Raw genomic sequence first — 21,503 nt, forward strand, 5'->3', positions numbered from 1 at the left:
ACTGTTAGTCATGTCTTTGGTGAATACCACTAAGTCGTCAGGAAATACATGTGCATTTATGTGCTGAACTCGTAAGAAGTGAATCTTCTGTGTTTGCTTCTGAAAATGTAAGGCTTTTTCTGTGCAGAGAACACAATGTCTAATGATAACCTCTTTAAAAAAAAAAAAAAACGTTGGTGCTGCAGAATATCAGAGGCAGATTTTCTCTTAATGAGGTGACTTGGCTCCAGGTCGCAGTGGACTAATGAGCATATCTTTAAGGCCCCTTGTATGTGTTGTGCCTTATTTTGGGTCAGTGAATGAGATGATGTCAGAGGCAATTCATTCATGTGTATACCTCTTTTAATGGAGTGGGAAGTGAGTTTTGGATATTTCCTGAAGCAGGATGGTGGTTGATGACACCCTGTAAGAGTGTTAAGTTTGGAATTTGCGGAAGTGAGAATTGCACTCATATTCAGGCCTGTGTGTCTGACTGTTGTCACATGTTCAAACCTTTATGTTCCTCCTTCTTACTCAGATTGAAAACCCTATGTAGAGAGTTTTTACTTCAAGTTATTGGAATGAATGAAAGCATTATTGAACAGCAATCATCATTTTTGTTTGTAAAAATGGTAAAATACAATTTTATGGAAAAAAAAAGTCCATCCTGGACATAGCAGATCCTTTCCCATCTTTCATTTTTTTTAATCACATTTCCATTATCAGCCCCATTCATAATTTAGGAAACTTCTTTTATCACTTTTTCTCCTTGTCTTTTAATATCACACATGTTCTCCCTTATACAGTACAGTGCAGAGTGCAGACATGTTTTACTAAGTGGCAAAATATTGTTCAGAGCAGGGGTCATCAGCATCTAACCTGGACATCATCAGTCTCCAAAGCCCGTTGATGTAGGAGGTGTTGGATGTGCAGTAACTTGGTTTGACCTTCAGTTCTTAATTGGTTCTCAGTTTGATGGACGGCTGATGACAAAGGAGCAAAGAAATGAGAGATGGAGATGATTGTGGATTTAGGCAACAATGAAGCAACTAGGCTTCCAAGCAATTGCTAGAAAAATAGTCCAGAATCAGGAAAAAATATTTTAAATTATCTTTTATTATACAGGAAACCACCTGGATTCTATTTTATCCATGCAATCAGGTGGTCGTGGAAGAATGCTTATGATTCTACCAGACAAGCTGCAGAGTGATTCAGAAGCATTCAGGAAGCGAACCTCCGCTCTGCTAAAAATACGCACTTTGTCTATTTTTGACAGAAGCAGCATCAAGCTCCACAGGGCAGATGAGGCGGGGAGAAAATCAAATATTTGAGCAACATAGAGAATCATTGAGAATCACTGAATAGTTCAAAGAAGATATCCATATGTAAGCCACATTTGCTAGCTGTACTGTAGGTCCTGGACTTACAACATACTGAATCAGTGATATCTCTTTAAATTGTGTCCCCTGTGAGAATGGTTTTCTGCTCAGCCTGCAGATGGGCCGAAGTGAATAATTGCAGCTGGAAAAGATGTAGGAACACTTTAAAGGTCAGTGGCCCACATAAAATGTAATTGATCACATTTGAGTTATGAAACTTTCCACAAGCATTTCTGCCTCCATTATTGGCTTGCTTTACTGTATTTGTTTACTGGTCCAGTCAAAACCTCTTGAGCAGGAGAACAAAAGGTTCTGTCCCCCCATATATCCTGTTTCAGAGGTCGTTATAGAGAGAAACATTACCGGGCCAGGATATTGCATTAATCTATTAGTCCTGCAAGTGGTAGATGAGGTCATCAATAGAGAACCATAAAACTCCTACCTACCAGAAGTGGTAGGCATAAATCAAATGCTTTTTTATCATGGACAGGTAGATCCATGTATTCTTTCACCTGTTAAACATGTAAATGTAAATATGTATATTCTTTAAACATGTATATCACTTTGTGCTACATTTTTAATGTATGAAAAGTGCTTTATAAATAAAGTTTGATTTGATCTAAGAAATGTACCACAAAAAGTTGCGCATTCATGAAACTGTGCAGATACAAGAAAGAGGAATAAATGCGATGAATTAGTAAGTAAGAAGGTAAAGTAAGTCAATTTTATCTATATAGCACTTTAACAGATAAAAATGACAAAGTGATTCACAACATAGCACAAGTAATAAAAGTATAACAAGTCGGAACAATAAAAACAGAATACAAACACCAAGTTAACTAAAATCTTGTCTATATAAAAATGTCTTCAGCTCCTTTTTAAAAGAGTCATTGGAGTCTGTACAGTGTAAAGACAGTGGAAGAGAATTCCACAACCTTGGTGCCACAGCCTGCAAAGCCGGATCCCCACGAGTTTTGGGGCCAGCAGCAACCTCTGACCTGATGACCTAAGAGCCTGTTAAGAAGAGTGAGTTTTCAGCAGGTCAGAAATATTCTCGGGAGCTTGACCATGTAGTGCCCTAAAAGTTAAAACAAACATTTTAAACTGAATTCTAAAATTTACTGGCAACCAGTGAAGAGAAGCCGAGACTGAAGTGATTTTGGACCTTCTGCTGGTGTTGTCGCGGCATTCTGCAGAGTCTGAAGGCGATCCAAAGCTGTCTTGTTAAAACAAGTAAAAAGACTGTTACAATCATCATAATGAGGAGAGATAAAAGCACAAACTCCATAAAATCCGTTAAATCAGTTGAAACAGCAACCAAGACATGATAAATCATCTAGTTTCTATCAATTCGCATGTAATTTATCCTTTTATTTTTTGCACAGTCAATCTCTGTGGTGAGTAAATTACACTTTTGTTAGGGATGATGACATTACAGATACAGTAAATCTGTGATTTATTTCTGGCTGCATCTCTGAGTGTATCTATCAGTTGCGACGATGTCCATGTTTGCTTCAATTTACAGACTACATTCTATCTAGATATACTCTTGAAAAAGATTTGCTACTGTATAAAATGTGGACTAAAACAAAAAACATTTAATTTCCAAATCATTTTGTTTTATACCTACCTTTTTGTAAACAGGGTTCTGTAGAGGTAAAGCAACTGAAAATATAAACCCATGAATTTGCAATGATGTCCAAGAGTTGCACCGATTCATTATGCATCCAAGATTAAAAGGCTTATTTGGAATTTAGACTTGCATCCGTGGTCACACTGGTCCAAAATCCTGCCTACACCAGCTAACCTCTAGCTTTTGAGTGCAACGGGAAAGTGTTTGATCTGTCTCAGCAGTACAATATGACCTGACACAGTAGTATTTGTAGGTTTTTAAGGATATTAATTTATGGGAACACGACACCCAGACTCGCATGCTAATTTCCAATTAGAGTGCTGCATTCAGGGCTGCAAGCGTAGGCACAACCCACGGGTTCATTACGGAAACACATTTGACGACTGTTCCACTGTTCCATCTTCTATCGAGGCTCTGAAACTCTCACAACTCATGAACCAAAAGGGTCAGTATTTATTAATTTAGCCTTTCTGTAAGACAGCTAACAGCTCACTGTCAGTCCTGTCCCAGTGCAGGGAAAAATAATCGACCAACATAATTATCTCAGAAAATCACGATTATCAGAAGTTATGGTCCAAGACATCCTGCAGAAGACAGTGTAATTAATACCATCCCGTTATGGTGTCTGGCTTACAGGCTTGTCCCCTAAGAGGAGGTATTACTGGACATATCTACAGTTCTGTATGTACGCTGTAGCCCTCAGAGCTCTGATGATACACATGATCCTACTAACAATGGGAATAGATATATTTGCCTTATTTTTTGGAATGTGCACTCGCATTTAAAAGACTTCACATTCTGAACTTAACACTTTTATTGTACAAACTGTCATAGTGTCAAACTGTTAGCTCTTTTTTTTTAAATTTGAATGTGTCATACAGATTGATCACAGTATTTTGTTTGTATAATGGCCAATTTTGTGAGATCTATTAAAGATCTCAGCTGCTCTGTCCTGGGTGAAGACACTAAAGTAGACTGATAAAAGATTGAAAAGCATGCATATTTGGAGGAGGTTACCCTCCATCATCTGCTTCACTTTCCACTGAAGGATTTAAGGATCTACTCAGTGGAGTGCAGTAGCTTTGGAGCTGTGCTGAGTGAAATGTCTGCTCTGCAGCAATGTAAACTCAGTACATTCACTAGCATTTACGATCAGTGGCTGTGCTGCAGACTCCATCAATATGAGCCTCTATATTCAAGGTCAGTCATCGATTTGGTTCCCAGTTGATTCCCGGAACAGCTATCAACTCCCACCACACATTCCGAGTTTCATTAAAAATGCGATCTCTTATTTCTTTTAAATTATACTGACCAGTGGATTATAAATTGTTGTGCTGGAAGTTATAAGGGTTATCTGATTGGAAAAGAAGTGATTTGATTTTCATCAAAAATGTAATAAAACCTCATGAACGATCACAGTGAACCATCTTCCATTGTTATCAAATGGCAAATTAACTGCATTTATCTCACGCTTTTCTAGTCTTTCTATGTCTAGTCTCCTATTTATGGATGACTATTCACAGCTGCACATGAATTCAGCAGGCACAAATATAAAGGTTCAACAATGATACAGTTAGCTTGTGTAACACCTGCAATATGGGTGGATGGCAGGGAAAAGTCTTAGAAGAGTTTGTGATGCAGCAGCTTAAGGGTTAGAATGAGAGTCAAGCCAGTGGAACATATAACTTGTTCCAACATCAAGACAGTAATTGCAATGACAGGAGTAAAACTATGTGGGAGAGATGGTGCAATCTGTATAAAAACAAAGGCAGTAATTACATCATGGCTTTATATAAGTGGCTGCTCAGGTCAACAACACAATAATCTTAAGATGACTAAAACAATACTGGCAGTCAGTGAAGTAAAGCCTACAGCCTGGTATTGCATCTATGTGTACATATGCAGTACATATACATATGTAATATAGTGCTGTAGCCATGGCAACTGGTTGCAGCACCTTACTCAAGTGTACACAGTAAAATGCAGTATGTGTGCACACGGTGATGAGTTTTACATGGACAAGATTTGAGACAGCCACACCATTTGTCATTTAATACCTTTCGGCTTTCATCCAGCATCTATTTCTTATAAAGATATTTGATATAGCTGTCATTAAAAAGCATCCAAAGCTGGTTTTTGCATTTCAGATTTTCTCTGCCCTCATAAACAAACTCGTTGATAAATGATTATCTCCAACATATCTTGAGATGATAAGAGGTAGTGTGAGCACATAAAAGTTAACTCTGTTCTCACCCCAACAATCTTGTGCACCAACAAAAAGCTAAATGGTTTTATGGTCCTTTAAATAGCAACTGTCCTGCACTCCTAATGCTTCATCTGTGTGTGTGAAAGTGTATAGAGTATCTGCTGTCATCCTGGTGAGAGGTAGGAGAGAATCCAGTATGTTTGTGAGGTAAACACCAGCTGTGGTGGTTTGATATGTTGCAAAGAGACAACATATGGGAACCCTCAATTGTCACATCATAAATTATCAGTCCTCAGTGTCAGAATGTGCCAAGTTTGATGAAGAGATCAATTGTTGTGTCATTAGCAGAAAGTAAATCTTTCTATGTATTTGTATTTGTATGAAATTAGAAAGATATGAACATGTCATGTTTGTCATTGTGACTTGCAGATTACTCCTGGGTGCCCAAGAGAGATGCATCGCAATGGCTTATTTAGCCCATGTAGGGTTAAATCAGAATATAGAATAACTATAACTATCTATTTAAACTTTAACACTTAACTGATGTTGACTTGATCTTGATTATTTGCACTATAGACAGCATATAAACTAATTACTGCTGCTTGATCATATGAATTAAAGTGTCATTCAATTTGTCTGTAAAGATGGGATTTTTGTAACCTGTCATATCTAAGACATGGAATAAATTGGGTTTCTATTCAGCAAATATGAATGAGAAATGTTTTTTTTTTAAATGCCAGGCCACTCAACACACAGGATCATAGTTTCTGTGTGTGCTGCACATACGTTTCTTGTTCTTGTGTTTCGCACAGAACAGGAGAGAACAGATGTTATGATGATATGATATTGTCAGCAAAATAACTCTCCATGGATTTAATTTTATGGCGCTATATGGATACTGTATCTTGCCCCAAACCAATGCTGGAGATGAAATGGTGGAGACTATAAGCTAGCCTCCATAAGATGTTCCCAAGCCAAACCAAAAAAAAAAAAAGAAACTGGTCTTTGAAAAACTAGCAAGGGTTGACTGGCTAATGTTATCAGAAACATGTGGTCTGTTTGACATTTCTGTGCTGCATAAAAAGCAAATATACTCCATACATCATCAATAAGCTGGTGGCAACCAAAACTGGATATTGACTTTATCAATTTCGTAGGCTAGTTCTTTAATGATTTTTATTGTCTCTGTGTTGCCCTGTTTCAGCTGGCTCTATGAACATTTAAACATTGTAAATTTAATCTTAAAACTAGCAAAAAGCAACTCGGATAGATAAGTATATATATATATATATATATACATATATATATATATATATATATATGTGTATATACGTGTGTGTGTAAAAAAAAACAAAACAATGGAGCAATGTTGCTGTCTGGAGCCTCATTCTATTTTTACCCTTCTTGCTCCCCCCGCTTAATATCAATGTGACCATTTTTTTTAGGTGTTGTATCCAGTAAATAACATGCTTTATTTGATTAGGGTAATTAATGGAGCTGAGAATATAGTGATTTTCTTCTGAATGACCTTTGTGATTGGTGTTCTTCATGATATCAGAAATGTCCAACAATCTGCCAAGTGTAAAATCTGAAAAAACAGAGTCGGCTCTGCTAAGAGTAAACATTCACTGTGGATAACGATGGGATAGTATTGATTTGATTGTAATGTAATTACATTCTGTAGAAATAATCCAGAAAATCAGTTTGTATTTTCATGAGGAGTTAATGTTACAATCTCTTTCTTACCTCAGGAAAAATGTCGATCAGTTTTATGTTAAAACAGCATTTCACACAGTAATGAAGAAACATCCAAGTTGGTATACAGCAACACAAAATCAGGAAATCATGAAAGAAAAACAAAAATACCAACAAAATTTCTCATCTGTTCAAATTTTACTCAAAGTCTATTTATCTTGATTTTTTTGTGACAATTTTAGCTCTTCCTACTTGAATACTTCCTATTTGAGTATCGGCATGTTGTGCAATATCGAAGGTTAAATATCTGATGGAAACTATTAACGCTCTCCATTTTACCTTGGAAGAAAAAGCTTTTTTTGTGCTGCAGCGGCACAATTGCTTCATTGTAGTACAGGCTGAAAATATGAAATATAAAAGCTAATGTTACTGGCTGTCTGAAAGAAATGTCAAATTTGATAGAGTGGAAAATAAAGGATGCAGAACAGTGTTATACTCATAACCTCATCCTGAAAAGGCAGATCACTGAGAAAGAAACACTTCTGCTGAAAATAGCATAATTTTAAGATATATATTACTGAGATGAAATTTGTGTCTTTAATTCCAACGCTTTACTACTTTTGACAACTTTACTTGACACATGACCTTAAAGTGTCAAGAGGGGTTGGATTGGTAGCCTTTAAGGATGGATGCTGCTCAGCATTGCAAACGTAGCAAATAATTCATGCATTTGGCTAGTGTTTTTGCTGCCGTGGGGGAGCACGCAGAGAGAGACAAATTAGAAAAGGAATAGCACATTGTTGCACAGCACGTGCCATGTTTGCTAAATAGGAGGAAATGTTGTCAATAGTGAGAGAAGATTTTAGTGGAAATGCATGGAGCAGTCAAGCGGGGTGCTGGTCATACATGGGCACTGCTTACAGGCTTTCATTTAAAACAGGATAATCAATAGTGCGGAAGGATTCAGTGAGTTCTAAAAGGATTAAATGTAAAGAAGTGCTGGCTTTTGTTATTACGAGCCAGTAATGAAGTGTGTCTCCTCTGAGCTCAGCGTTCCTCCTCAGGCTGCAGTGATTGATTATGTTGCATACATTTTCATGGCATATCACGGCCTGTTTTTTTATGTGTTTCTCATGCTCTCCTTGTGCTGTTGTTGATTAGTGGACATAAGAAGAGGCTTCCACATGCATTGCTGTTGTTTCCTCCCTGATCCTTTTCTTTTAAGCTTTGCTAGTTTTTTATGTAATTTTCCTGGCTTTCATTGGTGCAATTTCACATCGACTGTGCACTAAGAGTGCAGCAGGCATCCTTCTCCGCAGAGTAAAGCAGTAAAGCTCTACTGCTTCCTACAAGGTTGATGACCTACTTTCCCACATTAGGCACTAGCATGCTCTACTCTATCCAGCCATGTAAAATTCCTTTGCTTCTCTCTATGCTGCATGTGAAAAAGGGTTCAGGTGGTGTTGAGGGACGGGGGGGGGGCTGCATGGCTGGCTGGCTGACTGAAATACCTGTGCTACAAATTATGGCTTGTTGACAGCCACTGCTGGAACTAGCATGTTGTGATTCAGAAAAGCAATCAAAGGTTTGTTCCTCTTGACAAACTGAAGTGGTGGAGTGCCTTTGTGAAAGACTGCAGCTCCTGGCAGGTCAATATGAGTACAGAGAATTGCTCGACTTCAGGCTGGCTGAAAACACAAAGGGCTGTTTATAACTTCTTGCTGCAAGAGGACAGTATTCTAGAATCAAGTGTGTGATACACTTAAGACGAATCCTATTCAGGTGAGTTTTCCAATACCTACTCAATACTTTTACATGCACACTTTAGTTGAGCTTCAGTTCTATCTGAACAAGGCCAGTTAATTGGACTACCCTCCTTTGTCCTAGTATACAAGCCCGGAAAGGGAATCAATTTATTGACTAAAGTATGTACGACACCACAATGATTTTTTTTTTGGCTAAGTTTTTCTGTGGTAGATCATTGTACATGTGTGTCAGGGATGTTCACATCCAGTCCTCGAGGACCACTCTTCTGCAGGTTTCAGATGTTTCCCTGCTTCAACACACCTGATTCAAATCATTAGCAGGCTTGTGCAGAACTCTTTTGAAGAGAGCTATTTCTCACCTGAATCGGGTGTGTTATCACACACATGCATCAGAGGCAACGTAGGATTCAGTGTCTTGTCCAAAGACAATTGAAATGTGGTCCAGATAAGCTGGGAATCAAACCAGGATCTTCTGATTGACAAAAGACTGCTCTTCCTCCTGAGCTACAGCTGCCCCATGTCCACTCATGTCCTACAGTGGACAACGAAGCTAATCTTTTTTATAAAATTGACACTTAACGCTCCACTCTGTCTAACTTCCACACATTTTCTTGCTCGATAGTTCAACTTATGCAACAACCTCACAGCTTCTCTGTATTTCTTTAAAAATATTTTTTATTTCCTATTAAAAAATGATTCGATACAAATCCGCACAGTTAATATTTAGGGTGAAAATGCTTGTGGTGTGGCGGCTGGTTGCTCTGTCAAATTTCTTGCCAATTTTTTGTTTTGCTATTTAATTTTTTAGTTTGACTGTTTTTTGTAGATGACAGAGAAGGACTAGATCTGTATTTTCCTTATTCCGTTTTGTGTTTCATGATAAAAATCATCATTCAATTGAGTCTAAAATCTAGAAAATAAAACCCTTATGTTAGCATCTGACCTACAGTATTGCTCTCCCTGTTTTTTCATCCATCTGTTGATTCCATCTGCACATTCAAATGTTGGTTTCCATGGTGTCCTAAGTGTTCATGCCAGGCAAGTTCTGCCTGGCTCGTTGTAGTCGCAGTTTATGGTCCTTAGCTAAATGTTTTGTCATACTGAGTAAATCTGTGTTGATCCAATATTTTTACAGTTCAAATAGTCATGTTCTCCTTTATTTTTTTTTTTTAAATCTCTTCATTAGCATAGTTCTAACGCCATAAATACAGCAAATGGGCTGTAGATTAAATCCTGTGAGAAGCATAGATTAGTGTGAAAAAAGTGAGGCAGTGATAAGTGAGGATGGAAAGGGATTTTCAGGAAACTATTTTAGCAGTACCCATAAAGGGAGGGCTTGGTCTTTCACACAATCTTCAAATCAACAAAGCACTAAACTCTTGGTGGATGAGCATATATGGAGCAATCCCCAACACAACATGTAGTCACTGGGTTAGCAATCACTGAGGAGCGTCAGTCTATAAACCACCAAAGACCTTGAATTTTTGTTTCCATTACCATCCCAGTTGACATTCGTAATTTTTCAGGAGACCTGCTGACAAAGATGAACAAAAGTATGAAATGGTGCATCTCACTCATCTAATGCAAGATAAATAACTTTCTAAAACATGGTGCACAAAACAGATTTGGGGCAGAGAGGCTAATATAAAGTGAGTGAGTCTAAGTAGAATCACATGCAGAAGTTATGGATATTTATTTTTGGAACTAAGATGACGTACCTGTGACACACCTCTGCCTTCTAAACATGAACAGTACATTTTGAATGGTCGCTTCCGATGGCAGGTTAAAAGTGAGCCCAGTTTTACGCTGAGCATAAAATGTCTGTCAATAGGTAAATGGAAAAGGAGTAAACTGTGTGAAATTATTTAAAATCATTGTTCTAAAATTTTTTTTTTCACTTTTGTCATCATGCTACTGACCACCAGTCCCACATAAACTCCTATTTATGTTGCAAAAGTGAATGACTTGCTCCAGCAGGTCTCTATTAATCACATACTGTGCTTTCAGATTAATTCCACTCTGAGTAAATAGGAAAACTGTGGTTATGTACTGAGTCATACAATAACATCACGCCTCCTTGTGTCAGTGGGGTACACTGAAACAAGACTTTAAATAGCAACAGCACAATTTTTATGTATTCTGTTCAGTGCAATGCCTAGAGGAGACTAACATTTAAATGGCTATGAAAATATGTTGAATGTGACCAGTCGTGGCACAAACAGCTGGGTACAGCGATTTTAGATAAAAGCAAAAAAGGAATCGTGCCACAGCGAGGCTAGTGAGTCATTCTCCCATGGCAGTTGCTCCGACAATTGATAGCCTAGGATAATGGCATATGCCAAGATGTGTTAAATGTCTCCACAGAAGTAATTCCATGGCAATGAGCTGTGTAACACAGACATGTGAAACACAGTGTTTGTGATTATAGGCCTCTGAAAGATGCTGGGTTAAAGTGCTTGCACTTGCACTTCAGCTTGCAATTAACAGACTGTCACAAGATCTATTATCTGCAGATTTCCAGCCCAGGCTGACAAACTATATTGCCTGGCCAATAGAAATATCCCACACCTAGAAAACTGGTTTTACCAAATTTGACCTTTGATTACAGCACACATTACGCTTGGCTTCGTTTTAAAAAGCTTATGCAATGTCACAGAATTTATTTCCGCTCAGAGTTTTTTTGCTAAGATCTTGTGTTGCTGCATAAAATCTTCAACCCTGCATGCCCAAGATTTGGTGAGGTTAGGATCTGGACATGCTACCTGAACTACTCTTTTGCAAATTTGCGCCCAATCAAGACCTGATGTGCTCATGCCATCAGGAAAGAAGGAAATCTATTGATGGAAAAAGCTGGCCATTTAGTATATTCAGGTATTCTAATTGTTTTACACCTAATCTTGTGAACCTTCATCTGACCAACTGCAACAACTCCAGATCATATCGCTGCCCCCATAGGCTTATACAGTAGGCACTAGGCATAATGGTTGCAGCACTTTATAAAACTACATTTCTTCCTGGAAGATGGTAGTTGGTAGTTGTCATTTTTAAAGCCTTTTAGGTTTTGAAAATGCTTTGGACAGTTCTTAACCCACTGCCAATGGCGCAAGAAATCTCCTCTGTCATTTTGTTTGTTTGATTCAGACCAATAAGTTGATCATTTTGAAACAGAGGAACATCTTTTCCACAACCATAGCATGTGTTTCCGGCATGATTGTTTCAGAAAGCGAGAAGTGAGAAGCTACATTTCTTTGTTGGGGTTAAATAACTTGTTGCTAGCTGAAACTTATTAATCACTGCAGATGTTTTACAACAGAAGAGTATGACTTATTTGCTTAGTTAGGTCAAGATGATGACTTTTTCTTTTTTGTATTTTTGAGTATTTATATAAATATTCAATTAACAACCATAACATATTGTACAGATCTTTATGCACATTAGTTGGTCCCTGATTAGTGCTACCATGATATTTACAATTGAGTCTTAATATGTTTTCTCAAAAACTATTACAAACATTGCCATAAAAAATGCTATTGAAATTCCTTGTCAGGTTGACCTCACTTTGGTCATTCCCCAGCCTGTTCTTTCTGCACTTTTATCTTACTTTTTATCTGCACATCATTTGGTCGAAATTTGTGAAACTGATTTATTACCAAAAATTTGCATCCCATCAGCTTTAGCTTTATAAAACACATTAACCTCACATTGTGAGCACTGACACATTATGCCTGTCTATATGGCGTTCATAGCATTGTTAGTCTCTTAACACTTTAAAGGTTGTTACAAAGACAAAGACCTTTAGTCTCAGACTGTTGCTGATGCTGCAGTCTCACTTCTGCTGTGGCATGTGGCATTGCTGTGTGTGGTAGTGTGTGTTGTGTCTTTGTTCATGTTTCCACAGAAACTCAGGCATGCAAACTTGATGAATCTGTTCAATCTAGTTCATGTATTTCTCTAAACCAACTGAAAACAGCCACACAGTTCCTGTTGTAAATGTGTGATAAACTAACAAATTAAACTAACAGCTTCTGGAGAGAAAATTGTTTAATTATTAAACGAGACGTCGACATTATTGCCTAAAGCTAATTGTAGCCAGCTGAACATCCAAACCCTCACCCAAATTGCATTGGCTGCAAAAAATAAATAAATGGATAAATCAAAGGCCCCACTCTAGAGTCAGTGTTTGGTTTGTCCCTTCTGGTTTACTTTAATAGCATGGCAGAAGGGCAAGGATGGTTAATTTTTCAGCCAGTGAAAGGGATCCACAAATTTGGTTTGCAATGCCTCTTTGGAGAAAAGATGCTTGGGAAGTTTTAGAATTCTAATCATGTCGTATTCAGCTGCATTTGCTGCTGTATGCAATTAAAGTAAACAACTCATCTGGTGACGGATAAGTGCTACAAAAGTCGAGAACAAAACAGGTGTTTGCTTACTGCTTTACATTATTGATGTCATCTCTCATTCCAACACATTTTACATGCTGAATATTGTAATTAACTGCAAACTGGCTGATAACCCCTTATGTATATTAGTTCATCATGGTACCATTTCTCCTGATCAGTACCCTTCATGCTCGGATCTCTAACACATTTTATTCTGCATTGTCTTCCTCCACCTCTTCCATTTTAAGCTCATTTGTCACTTTTCCATGCCATCTATCACTACTCCCAGAGGCACCCATCTCATCTCTTCTTTACCTGCCTTCAGATCATAGTGCTTTCTCTTCACTTTTTCCTTAGTCTCATTATGTTCTAGATAGAGATGATTTACTTTTAACGTCTTGTTCCCTTTAGCTGGATACAAGCTGGTTTGCGTTGGCTCATAGTTAAGACACAATGCTTCCCTTATCCAAAGTGAATCTTTGCCCTGTGAGCCACTACAGCCATTTTTATCCTCCTCCCTGTTGTACACAGCTATTCTCATCCAGTTCATATTGTGACTTATCTTGGCCCTGGACTCATAATTAAAGACTGTGTGACAAATTTATACCACAGAAAGTCAGCTGTCTTACACCTTCTCCAACAAATCTGTCAAGGGTGGGCTTGTTTTAGTGCAAGTTTGAATTGAATTGAATTAAGTCACACTTTATTAATTGCAAAATGGGACATTTATTTGCAGCATAAAATATCAAAACAGTCATATTACAAAAATGATTGGGCAGAGTTATTGCTGCAGGTGGGAATGACATTTAACATTTTTGTTGCAAAGGAGCTTTAGGAGCCTCTAACTGGACATCCTTCATTGTTTTTATCACTGTGTTATGTAGAGGGTGCACAGCATTGTCCAGTATATTCAGCAGCTTCAACATTCTTCCTTATAATAAGCTCCAGGGGCACCAGAGCAGTCTAGTATGAAAGTATTTTCATTCTGGCACTTCCAAACTCTGCATAACACAGCAACATTTTAGAAACATGGCAAAAGTATAGGGACAGTGTTTGCTGTTTGTGATTTGACAGTGTTTATGTATGAGTTAATGTGTGGATCCATCAACGTTTTTTCTTTTTCTTTCAATTTGTAAACTGCTATTAGGTTTCTGTTTTCCTGTTGTGTTTTTTAAAATGCTGTTTTTTTCTTTTTCCAAAATGTATTTTTGTGTGTTTTCTGTTACTAAAGGTTCAATATTACCAGGCTGTTATTTGACTTTTATTCCCTTAAGTGAATGCTTACTCCATGCTTCTGAGGGGAATGACTCTCCATGATGATGCTTCTGTTACAAATAAAATTCATTAGAAGAAAAATGAAAAAAGGACACATTCTCAGTTAGGAAATGCAGCTGTGTGATGCAACAGCTATCTAGTAATGACAATAATGATAATAAGTATAGAAAAATAATAATTAGGAAATAAAGCTGGTATTCTCTTTGCAGATTTAAAGGCATTGTTTCCCATCTTTGTTCAGTCACAGTGACCAAACAGAGGCGGTGTGTTCTTATAGATCAGACGATTCTAAACATTTTGTGGCACAATATATTAAAGGCCTCCTGCCTCTTACTTGTCTGCAGAAGCAGATGTCCGGCACAGTATAATTAACTTATTGAAGCTAGTTGAATGTAAACGATGTGATGTCAAGGCTCCTGATGACAAAAGCTCCTTGACAGCAAAATAACTGACAGCCACCTAATGAAGCAACCAATCAGAGCACCCCTTCCATTTTTCCAATCCACTAACAGCAGCCATAAAATCTTGGAAATACATTTAAAACAAAACAGGAAAACTGCTCATCGAAATGACTTCACACGCAGCGTTATACTTGCTTGTGTCCCTATCAATACACTTGCCAAGTTTGAAGCGGTCATCAAGAATCAGGTGATTTCATGATTGACATGATATGCTCTGAGATTATGTGTGGATAATTAGGTGTTTGTTGACATACAGTATATGTAATCAGTCCACCAGTGGGGACTCTGTGTCATCAGCAGTGAGTTACTGAGATGGCTGCCAAGCTGTCATCAGTGCGAGTGGGCCTGTGAGAGAATTGGATTTGTAGCGAAACAATGGCTGTCTTTTCTGATGCTGGGCCAGTGGTGATTTTCTTGCTACAAATCATGTTGTTATCATTGCACTTTATTCTGGCACTCATTAAAAAGCATCTTGGGAACCATTTTCAATAGTTGGGGTTGATGAAGCAGGAAAATGGGGGTTGATGTTGGCTCCTTGTTGCCAGAGAGAGATCCTGTGTCAGTTGTAACGACTCTAAAATAAAGGAGCTTGTCAGCTCTGCACATAGATGAAACTGTGTTGCACTGACTCTCCCCTCACTTGTCCCAGTTCTGTAGATTCATTGGCTTCATGTGTTTTTTTTTTTTTTTTTTTAATCAATATTGTTTGATGTTCTCTGCAGGCTAGACATGTACAGATTTACTTGAGCTAAACGCTTGAGCTCTGTGAGCCACCTGTTGATATTAGTTTTGGAACCAGTTATTTTATTGGCTAATAACACTGTGTTAATATCCTGCACAGTGTCAAATGATCAACTTGGGAGTATATTTTGGTCCCCTTCAAAAAATTAAGCCTTGTTTTGACTGTCACTGTCTGTACCTGAATTAGAGAGATAGCTGTTGGTTGTATCCTACTGTGATGGATTAATGTTTCTTATGTTGTTATCATGAATTATTTGACAGTAACCTGGTTTACTAACTTTAACATTGCCTGACATATCTATCTGTGCTCTAAAGACCACAAATACATTCATAGTTTTCTTATGATCACTCAGTTATAATTACCATTGTGTGTGATGGTCTTTACAATCTCTGTATAGCTGTTCCTACATCAGCTTCCATTATATAGACATGAAAAAGCTTGTATATTTTGAATCTTGATTTATCGGTGAGCAAATATTATGGGTACATTTCAGCTCACAGATATAATGTAGGCTGCCAGTAGAAAATGATCCTTGAATATTTGGTGTAGGTCAGTTTATGCTCTGTTGTTATTGTTATAAATAGTTATTTAAAAAAAACAGACATATTGGGAGAAAACATTTTCTTTTTCTGCTTTTTTTTTCTTTTGAGACTTATTATAGAACATCTCTAGCGCAATCTTTCGTCTCTTGAGGATATGATACTGTGGTACCACGAAGGCCGGAAGCCAGCCGTTTTCCCCTGTTCATAGCCTTTTTACTAACTTACGCAAGCCAGATGCTGCCTCCATGGCCGAGAGGATTTGTGAGCAGTTTTCCAAAAATATCCAACTATTTCTCCAATACTCACAGAAGGCTACTATTATAAATTGATTTGACTTGACATTATCATTTACCCATCAGCCAATAAACGGATGAACCGTCCCACCTGGTAAATATTTCATCAGAACGCCGAGCAAATGTTTACGTCTTTGATCATGTAAGTCTCACATATCTGCAGATTCATGCAGGAAAGCCAATATGTCATCACACTCAACTGACCACACATCACCATGTCAGATGGTATTTGAGGGAAAAGAAAAAAAGGTTATTGTTGCCTATAACTGTCTTTGTTGGTGATTTTTTTTTTTTTTTTTTTTTTTTTTTTTTTTTTCATGTAGATACTGTATATCTGTAATTACAACACAGCTGATATCTTTAACGTATGTATGTGCTGATGTGACAGACAATATGGTTACAGGATGACTATTAAGATGACTCTTATTGCAACCAGCAACAAACATTTGGCATGCTTTGCTTGTAGCGGGGACATTTTAAAGTCTGTTCATGATGATGGGAGATTATGAGACAACTGCTGACGGATTGGATGTTTGTTCCAGGTGAAGCATGCGGGCTCCATGGAATGACCATTCTGATACTTTGACAGCCTTTACAGAGAGATATCATTTTCTACAACATGAGGCCTTTTGATACGGGACTCTGTTTTCTGTATAGAGAAATACTCCTGCCCTTTTTTTTAAAATTACATTTTTATAATTGAATTCCAGTTTGAAGATGAATAAGAGCAATAACGTTTTTATTGTGTACTCTTCCTGCCTGCAACAATTGGACAACTTTCTCCTTTAAAGGGACACTATGTAATAAATTAAGTCATTTATTAGCTCAAATCAACATATTCATTCATAAGTTAGTCCTCATTGGTGTAAAATGATCTCTGTCAAAAATCTCACTTATCCTCCTGAGTGAAGAATAACTTGTCTGTATCTACATAGAGCAGGTAAGCTCTATGGAGGCTGCCATGTCCTTCCGGTCTATGAAAAACGACGAAGTGCCGAGAGGGACATAAAGCACTTCGAATCGCGATTTCCCCACCAGGCCTACAAGCAGAAATGACGTCATTGTGACGTCATTTCCGCCAAATGGCTTATTACAGCCGCTAATGCTAAATAAATTTTATTCCTTGGCACATATGTCTTTGTGTTCATTAGCTTTCTTTTTGTAAGTGCATCATCTTCTTCTTTTTATTATTATTCCTATGCTCCCCCTGGATATCTTCTTTTTGGCGTTATGCTCACATTTGTAAACTGTTATTTTGTAGATTTACTAATAAAGTTTAAAAAAAAAAAAAAAAAAAAAAAATGCTAAATAGATTTTATCTCGTAAATGATCCCACTAATAATGCATTGATTGTTACCAAACTTCTGCCGTAGTACACATAGGCTCTTAACTCACAAAACGAGGCATTAGAAAGTTTGTAAGTTTACCGGGAGTTTATTTACCGCTGCTAATGCTCCTATTGCTAACGCAGGCTAATGCTAACGCTGCGTCGACGTCACTTCCGGTAACTCCCGGAATATGACTAATTGCATTGCTTGCACACCAAAGGAGATGTTATGTTATCTGACATGTTATCTGTCATCTGTATTCATAGTGTTGTTGTATGTGTGTTATGTAATCCTTTGTACTGTGTGTCTTGATTTCTTTTTGTTTGTATGGACCTTGAGTCTGAAGCTATAGCTTCTTGAATCTTGACACATTCCGCTTGCCGTAGTTCAAGAAGTTGCAGCGCACATTTGAAAACGTGAGGCGCTAGAGAGCAAATTCATTCAACTTTGCAAAATAAAATTGCACCACTAGATGGGGGAAGAAATTACATAGTGTCCCTTTAAGTTTTCCCCTGAAGCATCGCGACAACAGCGGCCAGTTCTCCTAAAACACCATACATGAAGAATTTCTTTTTCTCTCCTGATCACAAGTGTTCACCTCCCGGTAGGCTGAAATATTAATGGAAGAATTTTAATCTTGTGTCAAGAGGGTGACCTCCAAACATATGTGGGTCTACAGGGAGACTGATCTTCCACTTTCCACAAGTTAAACTTTCTGCTTACACAAGAGATAAGTGCCTGTCAATCACAGGCAATATTGACATTATTCGATCATGTTTATCACACTGCAGAAACATTTTGATGTACCAGATAGAAGAGGCATAAAGTCCTCCGACTAAAATGGTCATTTAGGTTGTTTGTTCATTCACCTTAATACATCTCATAACGGCATTCTGTTAAGTAGAAGTGGCAAAAGGGAAATCCAACTCATATCAGCATGTTCACATCAGAGCTGATTTCATTGAAAAAAAGCCACCAAGACCTCAAAAGGAAGAAGCAGGAGGAGTTAGATTGGAGTTGAGACTGACATACTTACATTCATAACACGACAATACTTCACTCAAATGTTCTTTGTCTTTTCCTGGTTGGATTTAGACAATAACATGACACAACTGTCACCGTCATGGATGCGGCCTTGCTTTGCTTACATGTAAACACAATGCATTGAAATGTTGTCACTTTAGATTTGACCTTTAGAATTAAAACTATTTTGTAAGGGTTAGAAAACAATCATGGTTCAGGTCAAACAACATCATTTTTTACAACACAACTGCATCATCGTGATATGAATTTTATTTTATTTATTTTTTTTACATGCAGTTGCTCTCACGACCACCAAAGGTTACATATTCCTTGAACATAATTGATTGTAGCTGTCTGCATGAACAAATGCCTCACGGGCATGTTTGGAGGACGAGGACAGTCTCCTTGATACGTAACTGTCAGGATGGATGGGTAGGCAGGACACGGATGCGGACTCGAGAGAAGTAGAAAGCAAACAGGGTTTTATTTTTAACTTAAGGCAAATCAAAAGGCGCGGCTGAGCCGGATAACAAAAAACTTAAAATGTGGGACATGAACATGAAAAAAGAAAAACAAAAGACTTGGCATAACGTGAAAAAAAAACACTTAACTTTGCGTGAAGCCGTAGCATGTCATGAGGGGCGAAAATCAGGTAAAGATCTCACAAAAAGACAGGGGATCCTGGGAACTGAATAGGGAACTGGGAGTGATTGGTGACAGTGTGCAGCTGGGGACAATGACAAACAGGTGACGTGAGTGAAAACTAATGACCTGGTATGTGAAGTGAGGGGAAAAGCAATGGCAAAACATCAACTCAAAAACCAAAACATAATTGCCATGAATTTAAATGTTGTAAAGAGTTTGCTAGTGTGTGTTCATAAAAGTGTTTAACAAAAAACATGGGGAAAATCCCATGGGCGTGATAGTAATCTCTGTTAGTTTTAAGAAAGACTAGCATGTCTGCTTCTGGATTCCTGTGTAAGTTTTGAACAGAATCGAAGAGAAAAACTTAGATTTATAAACATGAAGCGTACAAGCAACACATTCGGGGGGCAATGTGGGGTTTATACCAAGTTTTTTTCCCAAGAATGTTGTTTTTTGGGATTGAACCAGTACTTCTCTTTGACTGATGCCCACTCTTCCTCTTGTGCCACATCTGTCCCATGTAAGTGTGCTATATGATGAGCATTGACAGCATGAACGTGTAAAACTGCAGGTCCCCAGTGTCAACCCCAGGCTAAGTTGATGCTTGTTGGGTCAGGTGGTGTGAAGGGACAGTTCATGCTGGCATAGTCCTGACAGCACCTGTCAAAGACTCGGTATTTTGGTAAGAGAATGGTGATGAAATGCAGCAGTATACTAGGTTTATTTACTATGAAACAAAAGCAGATATATTCTGAGTTGTGAATTTTTCATCTGACTAATTTGCTTCTGTTCTGTGTTACTTTTTAAGCACTAAAAGAATGTAATTTCACTTGATGAATATGGAGTTGCTCTTTATTTTTTATACAGTATTTGTTTCACTGGATATTTTTCATCATTCTACATGTGCATCTTTTGTGTGTCTGCCTTTACAGCAAACCAACTCTAGATAGAGTACAATAGAATGGAATAACCTTTATTACTCAATAAAATTGCATGCTACAGAGCCTTAACATCCCGGTGGTTTCAGGGCCAAATCGAATTATCTTGTGAAACTACAATTTTTCTTACATTTAAAGAGATGTTTGGCAGCGGATTTCTGTTTCACTTGGCAAAGTGCTGGATAGTTCACATTGGTCAATTTCCAATGTTTTGTGCCACATGCAAATTTTTCTGTCTAGTTGTATGAATGCAACAATGTTTTGCATAACTGTTGCATAAATCCACAGTTAGATGATAGTTTTTTAACTATAAAATGCAATCCCAAACCACTGTTGTGTTTTTTCTTCTGTCATTATTTAGCATGGGCTGGTAAAAGCTGCATCATCATGTACCCTTCTGATATTTGGGTAATGAAAACAAACATCTGAATTTATGTTGGAAGTTATCTGTACATCATGTCCTCACGAATGGAAACACAAATAAAGCAGACAACCAAGCTAACAAAATGGTTTCAGAGGCAGGTCATTACTGAGTCGCTCGTGGTTTCAGAGCAGAAAGAGCCACTGCTGATGTTGAACTTTGTTCCAATCACAAGTACACAAAGACAACACTTTGGGGTCCTGTGAAATTCTAATGTTGTGATGTTTCAACAGGTGCTGGGGAGTCGGGAAAGAGCACCATTGTAAAGCAAATGAAGTAAGTTGCAAAATCTTTTTTTTTTTCTCAAATTATGTTGAACTCTTTGTTCTGTGTAGCTCAAAGATGGATGTCTTTGCCTGTCTGAAACTAAAGTAGTAGGTCAGACACCTGTGTGCCAAACTAGATTCGGAAAAACTAAAGAAAGTTATTTCATGTCAAATTACTTTTTTGCATTTGATGGAAATTTGACAATGCAGTTTTAAAAGCTAGAAAATAAACTAGTATGTCTGCCCTGGGGATTCACGTGTTTGGATCTCACACTCAGGTGCTGACCGTGACACATTAAATCAGAACCTCAGTAGTTTACAGTAGTAACCATTGTTAGATAAGATCAATTTATTCCTACTGTGCGGTTCCAGGGATGTTTTGATCACTGTACTTATTTTACTGTTTAAAACATAAATTTCTGAATACAGAGGCTTCTGTAATGTCTGCACAGCTTTCTTAACACACAAATGGACATGCACACGCAGAGGACCCTAGAGCGCCTAATTATTCACATTCTTCAGGGCTAGTCAG

General features: G+C 37.8%; 1 protein-coding gene across 1 annotated transcript in view; it reads left to right on the top strand.

The window, feature by feature from the left end:
* gnai2b (guanine nucleotide binding protein (G protein), alpha inhibiting activity polypeptide 2b) overlaps nucleotides 1–21,503 on the top strand; it is a 43,673-nt gene that overhangs the window by 7,762 nt on the left and 14,408 nt on the right. Inside the window, exon 2 of the mRNA XM_075461233.1 lies at nucleotides 20,939–20,981. Within this exon, the coding sequence (XP_075317348.1) occupies nucleotides 20,939–20,981 (43 nt within the window). The remainder of the gene's footprint in view (nucleotides 1–20,938; nucleotides 20,982–21,503) is intronic.

Source organism: Odontesthes bonariensis, chromosome 3 (assembly GCF_027942865.1).
Source record: "Odontesthes bonariensis isolate fOdoBon6 chromosome 3, fOdoBon6.hap1, whole genome shotgun sequence".
Lineage (NCBI taxonomy): Eukaryota > Metazoa > Chordata > Actinopteri > Atheriniformes > Atherinopsidae > Odontesthes > Odontesthes bonariensis.